The following is a 7,771-nucleotide window of genomic DNA, read 5'->3' as shown; positions in this document are numbered from 1 at the left end:
AACCATAAACTCAATCGGGCTCATTTAAGGACTCCTACTTATTGATTTGTATTCACTCTGTGTATTGCACAGTCAGTTTGTTTACATTTCTTTATTTGTGCATGGTGAGTGCAGGTTTTTTTTTGCAGTGGTCATTGTGCCTGCCCCGCAGGGAAGGAATCTCAGGGTTGTAGGTGATATGTGTTGACTGCAGTGGAAGGGGCTGGCCCTTTCACAACGCGCCTGCGCACTGCGAAGACCAGCTCATCGGTGCAGCAGGGATACCGGTCCGACTCGGTGGACGATTCCAGACACAATGAGTCGTCTCCAGCTGGAGTTACAGGCTGCGACTTGTGCTGGGAGATGGGGCTGATTCGCCGATGGGCAGCTGGGACCGGGGTGGGGGACGGAACGTTCCCATCGGCTGCGGGTTCCGGCCGGAGCGCGGCGGAGGCGGCTCAACATGGCGGTGGCGTGGCGGCGGCTTTCCGGGGCTCCCGGCCGGGCCGGACTCTGGACCCGGATCCGCGGCGGTAAAGTTGGTAAGGCGACAGGGGGGGGGGGGGGCGCCGGCCTCGCTCGGGGGGGGGGATGTGGGCCTCGCTCGGGGGGGGGGGGTGTGTGGGCCTCGCTCGGGGGGGGGGGGGCCTCGCTCGGGGGGGGGCCTCACTCGGGGGGTGGGGGTGGGGGTGGGGGTGGGGGAGGGGGACCTCACATGGGGGGTAGGAGAGGGGGGCCTCACTCGGGGGGTGGGGGGAGTGGCGGGACAGGGGGCGGAGATGTGGGGGGGAAAGACGGGGCAGTGGTGAAGGGGTGGGGGGATGGTGGGGTGGAAATGAATGTCGGGGCAGGGATGGGACGGAGGGTTGGTGATGGGATGGGATTGGGGGGGGGGTGGTGGTGGTGGTAGGATTGGGGTGGGGGGAAGCGAGAGCAGGGCCAAAATAAGGTCCTGGGACATTGACTGGAGTTTGAACAGAAGATTTGCACGGAAGAAGCAAACGTCAAACAGCGTGGAAACAGGCTCTTCGGCCCACACTGACCGTGCTCACCATCATATAACCACTTACAGCACAGAACAGGCCAGTTCGGCCCTACTAGTCCATGCCGTAACAAATTCCCACCCTCCTAGTCCCACTGACCAGCACCCGGTCCATACCCCTCCAGTCCTCTCCTCTCCATGTAACTATCCAGTCTATCCTAAATGTAACCAATGATCCCGCCTCAACCACGTCTGCCGGAAGCTCATTCCACATCCCTACCACCCTTTGCGTAAAGAAATTTCCCCTCATGTTCCCCTTATAATTTTCCCCCTTCAATCTTAAACCATGCCCTCTAGTTTGAATCTCCCCCACTCTTAATTGAAAAAGCCTATCCACATTTACTCTGTCTGTCCCTTTTAAAATCTTAAACACCTCTATCAAGTCCCCTCTCAATCTTCTACGCTCCAGAGAAAAAAGTCCCAGTCTGCACAACCTTTCCCTGTAACTCAAACCTTGAAATCCTGTCAACATTCTTGTGAACCTTCTCTATACTCTCTCTATTTTGTTTATATCTTTCCTATAATTTAGTGACCAAAACTGTACCCAGTACTCCAAATTTGGCCTCGCCAATGCCTTGTACAATTTCATCATAACCTCCCTACTCTTGAATTCAATACTCCGATTTATGAAGGCCAACATTCCAAATGCCTTCTTCACCACACCATCTACCTGAGTATCAACCTTGAGGGTACTATTTACCACAACTCCGAAATCCCTTTGTTGCTCTGCACATCTCAATAGCCTACCATTTAATGCATATGACCTATTTAGATTTGCCTTTCCAAAATGTAACACCTCACACTTATCTGTATTAAATTCAATCAGCCATTTCTCAGCCCACACCTCCAGCCTTCCTAAATCACCTTTTAATCTACGGTAATCTTCCTCACTGTCCACAACACCACCAATCTTTGTATCATCCGCAAACTTGCTTATCCAATTCTCCACCCCTACTTCCAGATCGTTAATATATATAACAAACAATAGTGGACCCAGGACCGATCCCTGAGGAACTCCACTAGTCACTGGCCTCCAATTGGACAAACAATTTTCTACCACTACTCTCTGACACCTCCCATCCAACCATTGCTGAATCCATTTCACTACCTCCTTATTTATACCTAATGCCTCCACCTTTTTTCCTAACCTCCTGTGGGGAACTTTGTCAAAAGCTTTACTAAAGTCCAAATAGACAACATCCACAACTTTCCCTTCATCAACCTTTTTTGTAACCCCCTCGAAGAACTCAATCAGGTTTGTCAAGCATGATCTACCCCTGACAAAACCATGCTGATTACTCCCTATCAATCCCTGTACCTCCAAAAATTTGTAAATAGCATCCCTCAGAACACTTTCCATCAACTTGCCCACCACAGACGTCAGATTTACAGGCCTATAATTCCCAGGTTTGCATTTGGACCCTTTCTTAAACAGAGGAACCACATGGGCCACCCTCCAATCCTTTGGCACCACCCCCATGGCCAGTGACATCCTAAATATCTCTGTTAATGGCCCCACTAACTGTCCACTAGCCTCCCTGAGTGTCCTAGGGAATATTTTGTCCGGTCCGGGAGATTTATCCACCTTTATCTTTTTTAACACAGCCATCACTACCTCCTCGGTTATCCATATATGCTTCATGACCTCCCCACTATTTTTCTTTACTTCAACTGGTTCAACATTTTTTTTCCCCTAGTGAATACCGAGGCAAAGAAATCATTCAAAATTTCCCCCATTTCCTCAGACTTCTCACTCAGCCTACCCTCGCTATCTACAAGGGGTCCAATTTTATCTCTCACTAATCTTTTTCTTTTTTTCTCTTTTTTTTTTATTTAATTTTTTATTTTTCACACCATAAATCACATTAGCCATGTTATACACTATTTCTTTTTCACACATATACAGTGACTTTTTCTCCCCCCCCCTTTCCTCCCAAACCACCCCCCCAACCCCCCTCTCATCCATTTTAGGTATACAATCTAGGATGCATTAAGCCAGTCAGACAATGTTGTCATTCAACAAAATTTCCTTCTCCTTCCATCAACTTAGGTAATGTTTGTCCCCGGTAGGTTTTCGCTATTGTATTTAATGTAAGGCTCCTATACTTGTTTGAATATTTCAATATTATTTCTTAACCTATATGTTATTTTTTCTAATGGAATACATTTATTCATTTAAATTTAGTAGTTTCTTCCTTTTAATTTGGTTATGTATTCCATTAATATTTAAAGACATATAGTTCAGCGTAGCCCTTTTATGTTTTGTTTATCTTCTCTTTCCGTTTTTCCATCATTACCTTTCCTCCTTTTCCATTTCTGTTTTCTTATTTTCAACTCTTTAGAAGACAACATTCCTACAACATCCAACATTATCCTTATTCTCCTATTTCTATCTTATTTATCCCCAATCTCCCCTTCACCTCCTGAGTTGTCCTTTATCCCTTGTCGGACAACCACATCTCCCCTCTCCATTTGGATTTGCGAATCCACTCGCAAGCGTCAACTGATTTTGCAGTGACCGCTATTTCCCCCCACCCCGCCTCCCCCAGAAAAGATTTCACTTTTCATATGTCACAAAGGTCACTCTTTTAATTCCCTCCTTATTCTCTCTATTCCATTACCTTCCCTTATTAATTCTTGTCTATACTATCTATATTTTCCTCTAAGTACAGATACATTCATGTATGCTCATTGTCTCTATTCACTCTTATACCTCTTTACCCGCATACATATCAATCGTGATCATTTTTACTCTCATTACCCGTCTTCATCCCTCAGTCTATTTTTGTCTTTACCCACATACATATCAATCGTGATCATTTTAACTCTCATTACCCGTCTTCCTCCCTCAGTCTATTTTTGTAATTGTTCTGCAAGTGCTTCTTCTGGATCTGAGAATAGTCTGTTTTGTTGTCCTGGAATAAATATTTTCAATACCGCTGGATGCTTTAGTATAAATTTATACCCTTTCTTCCATAAAATCGCCTTTGCTATATTGAACTCTTTTCTCTTCTTTAGGAGTTCAAAACTTATATCTGGATAAATGAAGATGTTTTGCCCTTTATACTCCAGTGGTTTGTTGCCCTCTCTTACTTTTTCCATTGTCTTCTCCAATACCTTTTCTCTTGTAGTATATCTTAGGAATTTTACTACAATAGATCTTGGTTTTTGTTGTGGTTGTGGTTTAGAGGCCAATACTCTATGTGCCCTTTCTATTTCCATTTCTTGCTGTAGTTCTGGACATCTTAGGGTCTTAGGGATCCACTCTTTTATAAACTCCCTCATATTCTTGCCTTCTTCATCTTCCTTAAGGCCCACTATCTTTATGTTATTTCTTCTGTTATGGTTTTCCATTGTATCTATTTTTTGAGCTAGTAGTTCTTGTGTCTCTTTAGTTTTTTTATTAGATTTCTCCAATTTCTTTTTTAAGTCTTCTACCTCCATTTCTGCTGCTACTGCCCGCTCTTCCATCTTGTCCATTTTTTTTCCCATTTCTGTTAAGGTCATCTCCATTTTATTTATTTTCTCTTCTGTGTTGTTTATTCTTTTTCTTAAATCCTTAAATTCCTGTGTTTGCCATTCTTTAAATGACTCCATGTATCCTTTAATAAGAGCAAGTATATCCTTTACCTTGCCTTTCTTTTCTTCTTCTATTTCACTGTACTCTTCCTCTTCTTCTTCCTCTGGGTTGACCATCTGTTGTTTCTTTGGTGCCCTTTCCTCCTCTTCTTTCTTGTTTCTATTGTCTTCTGTGGTCTCTTCTTGCTGCAGGTGTTCTGCAGCTGTCGTTGCCGGCTGTGGAGATCGACTCCCCAGCTGGTCCCCCCTCCCGTCGGTGTGTTTTTTTTCATGCGCGGTTGCGCACTTTTACTCGGCTCTGCGAGCCATTTTTGTAGTCCATTATTTACCGACCTGAGGGAGCGGGTTTCTCTCTCCGCAGCGGGCCTCTTCGGACAGGTAAGGCCTTCACCTTTTTCCTCCTTTGTCTTCTCTTCCTCTCTTCTTACCGTTGCTTTCGATTTTTCTTTTTTTGTCGCCATCTTCTTTCCACCTTTATACTCATTTTTCTGTAACTTTTATTTCTGTGCCTTTGTGTTTTCCTTTGTTTTTCCCGACTTTTCTGGAGAGGGCTGGAGTTCACCGTCCGGCCACTACTCCATCACGCGACTCCTCAATCTTTTTCTTTTAATGTACTTATAGAAACCCTTTGGATTTATTTTTACTCTGTCAGCCAAAGCCTCTTCGTGCCTTTTTTTGGCCTTTCTAATTTCTTTCTTAAGATTCCTTCTACACTCCTTGTAGTCCTCCTTCAACTTCTCAGCTCCCTGCTCTTTATACCTCTTGTACACCTCCCTTTTTCTCCTAACCAAATTTCCAATGTTCCTCAAAAACCAAGCCTCCCTATGACTTTCAGCGTTTCCTTTGATTCTCACTAGGACATATTTATTCTGTACCCGCAAAATTTCTTTTTTGAATATCCTCCATTTTACATTTACATCCTTACCTGAAAATATCCTGTCCCACTCAATGCTCCCCAAATCCCTTCTTACTCCTTCGAAATCAACTCCCAATTTCCACTAGTCCTGCACATACTCGATTTTCCGTTTAATTTTTCACATTATACCTGTATTCTTCCGTGAGCCGCCTAACAGGTCAACTCTAACATGCAAGTCAGGCACAATTGCAGAATACAGAGTTATAAGAAGAAAGAGCACTCCATTAATCCTAGTGCTCAACAACAATCCGGGGGGACAAGTCAAAGCAGCCAAGAATCCTGCCAACCCGCATGGTCACCGGGAAAATGTGCAACACAGGCCAGGATTGACTCTGGGTCATGGGCTTCAAGGCATCAGTACTACTAGTGTGGCCGCAGAGAAGAGTTGGGATGTGACCCGACCTGCCTGTGCTGGAAGCAGAATTCATCAGAGTTTTCAAAAAAATTAATTGAGTGGGTGCCTGAGGGAAAATGGGGGAATAGCACGGAATGGGACTGGATGGATGGGTGTATTGGCAGCTGGGACACCATCGATAAGTTGAGCAGCAGCTGCCTGAGCTTCAACAGTTCACTGATAATTTGGAAAAAAGCCTGTTTTTTCAAGTACAGTAAAACCACCAGTTTCTGGCACCTGGTAGATGCTGGATAAGTGAATTTGCCGGTTGCCTGAGATTGCGCCTGCATGATTGGTGAACTAACGGCTAGGGCGTGTTAAACTTTCTTTTTTTTAACCTATTTATTTTCTGCAGTTTTTTTACCGGTTGCTTAAATTCCAGATAACGGGGATTTTACTGTACTATTTCATTCCCCACCCCCCACCCCTGCAGGATTGTGGACGAAGAGTCTAGTCAATGACTACCGAGAGGCATGTAAAGAGCTCGTTGTGGGAACCAGGGATAATCCAGGGAAAGCAGCTGTTTACTGCATGCTCCTGGCAGGGGCAAGTGCCTGCACCTACAGCAACCCCTCTGACAAATCCTTCCAAGTCGCCCTGTTGGAATCGGCCAACCAACTTTTGGTTCTATCACCCTGGGTCCGAAATGGGCAAGCAGACCAGCATGTCCAGAAACTGTTGACGATAAAAACCCAGGGTAGGCTCCGGCACCAGAGTCTGTTTCTCTTCTCCTTCATGTACGCAGACCCCCATGACCCAGTCACCAGTATCTATGACGCCCAGTGTGAGTACTTGAAGCCGCGGTGGTCAGACTTTCCAGGCAGGGTTTTAGACTTTGGGTTTCTTGGCAAATGGTGGATGCTTGGCTCGAAGATGAAAGACTGGGATGTTAATGATGTCGAGTTTGCACACTTGCCTGCTCAACTGCAAACTGTCACGCCACGGAATCTGTACTCAGCTGAGAATGAGAGGCTGTATGACTTGAAGTTCCAGCCTGTTATTCTTCAAGAGGAGGACACACAGGAGGGGGTGGACTGATGGTCAATGCACACATGGGCTGGAGGGAAACTGATGGTCAGTGCACACACTGAAGGGGAGGGAACTGATGGTCAGTGCACACACTGAAGGGGAGGGAACTGATGATCAGCGCACACGGCAGGATAGGATGGGCAGTCTGCACGGTTGGGGACCAGAGGGTAGTGCTATACCAAGAAATGATACACATATCCACACTAACTAACATAACAGTGTAATGGAGGGACAGGCCTGTTGCCCACCATATCTATGGTGGCCATGATGACAATCTAATCTAACTCAGTCTTTTGACATGTGGTTCATGACTCTCTTAATCTCCAGTTCATGTGTCTAAATGCCTCTTGACAGCTGCTGCTGTCCATTCCCCACTTGGTTTGTTAAACCTGTTGGCAATGAAGTAAAATTGTGGAAAAAAATAAATAATCCCAACAGTGATGTGGTTTGAATGAAATAAGAAAGTCTGCTGACTCTGTGATTGTAGTAGAAACACAGAAATGCTGGAGGAACTCAGCCGGTCTCGCAGCCTCCATAGGAGGCAAATGTATGTCACTAACATTTCAGGCCTGAGCCCTTCATCAAGGTGGTTTGAACCCATTTTGAAACACTCAGCCAGACCTTTCTGATATCTCACCGCCCCACCCTTCACTTTCCACTCCAGGGAAGCCATTTAGGTGCACTTGTCATCTTAGAAACAGGAACAAGTTGAGATCCTTGGGCAACCTGTGTCACTGTTTATGAAGAAAGCCGATCCAATCTTGGTTATGACATGAATGACAAACTGTTAGTTTAGAGGTGCAGCAGGGAATCCTGGATGACCTTCACTGCT

General features: G+C 45.3%; 1 protein-coding gene across 1 annotated transcript; it reads left to right on the top strand.

Annotated features, from left to right (window-relative positions):
* Nucleotides 1-224: 224 nt before the first annotated feature.
* On the top strand, nt 225-7,403 carry timm29 (translocase of inner mitochondrial membrane 29). Its single transcript, XM_069927247.1, has 2 exons — nt 225-521; nt 6,344-7,403. The coding sequence occupies exons 1-2, from the start codon at nt 443-445 to the stop codon at nt 6,946-6,948; spliced, it is 684 nt and encodes a 227-aa protein (XP_069783348.1). The 5' UTR covers nt 225-442; the 3' UTR covers nt 6,949-7,403.
* Nucleotides 7,404-7,771: the final 368 nt, after the last annotated feature.

This window comes from Narcine bancroftii, chromosome 3, assembly GCF_036971445.1.
Source record: "Narcine bancroftii isolate sNarBan1 chromosome 3, sNarBan1.hap1, whole genome shotgun sequence".
Taxonomy (NCBI): Eukaryota; Metazoa; Chordata; class Chondrichthyes; order Torpediniformes; family Narcinidae; genus Narcine; species Narcine bancroftii.
Note: the sequence above shows the minus strand (reverse complement) of the source record. Positions and strands in the feature narration are given on the sequence as shown.

Coding starts and splice junctions, on each gene's coding strand:
- timm29 (XM_069927247.1), top strand. CDS start 443: ATGGCGGTGGCGTGGCGGCGGCTTTCCGGGGCTCCCGGCCGGGCCGGA. Junction 522..6,343: donor GATCCGCGGCGGTAAAGTTG/GTAAGGCGACAG, acceptor CCACCCCTGCAG/GATTGTGGACGAAGAGTCTA.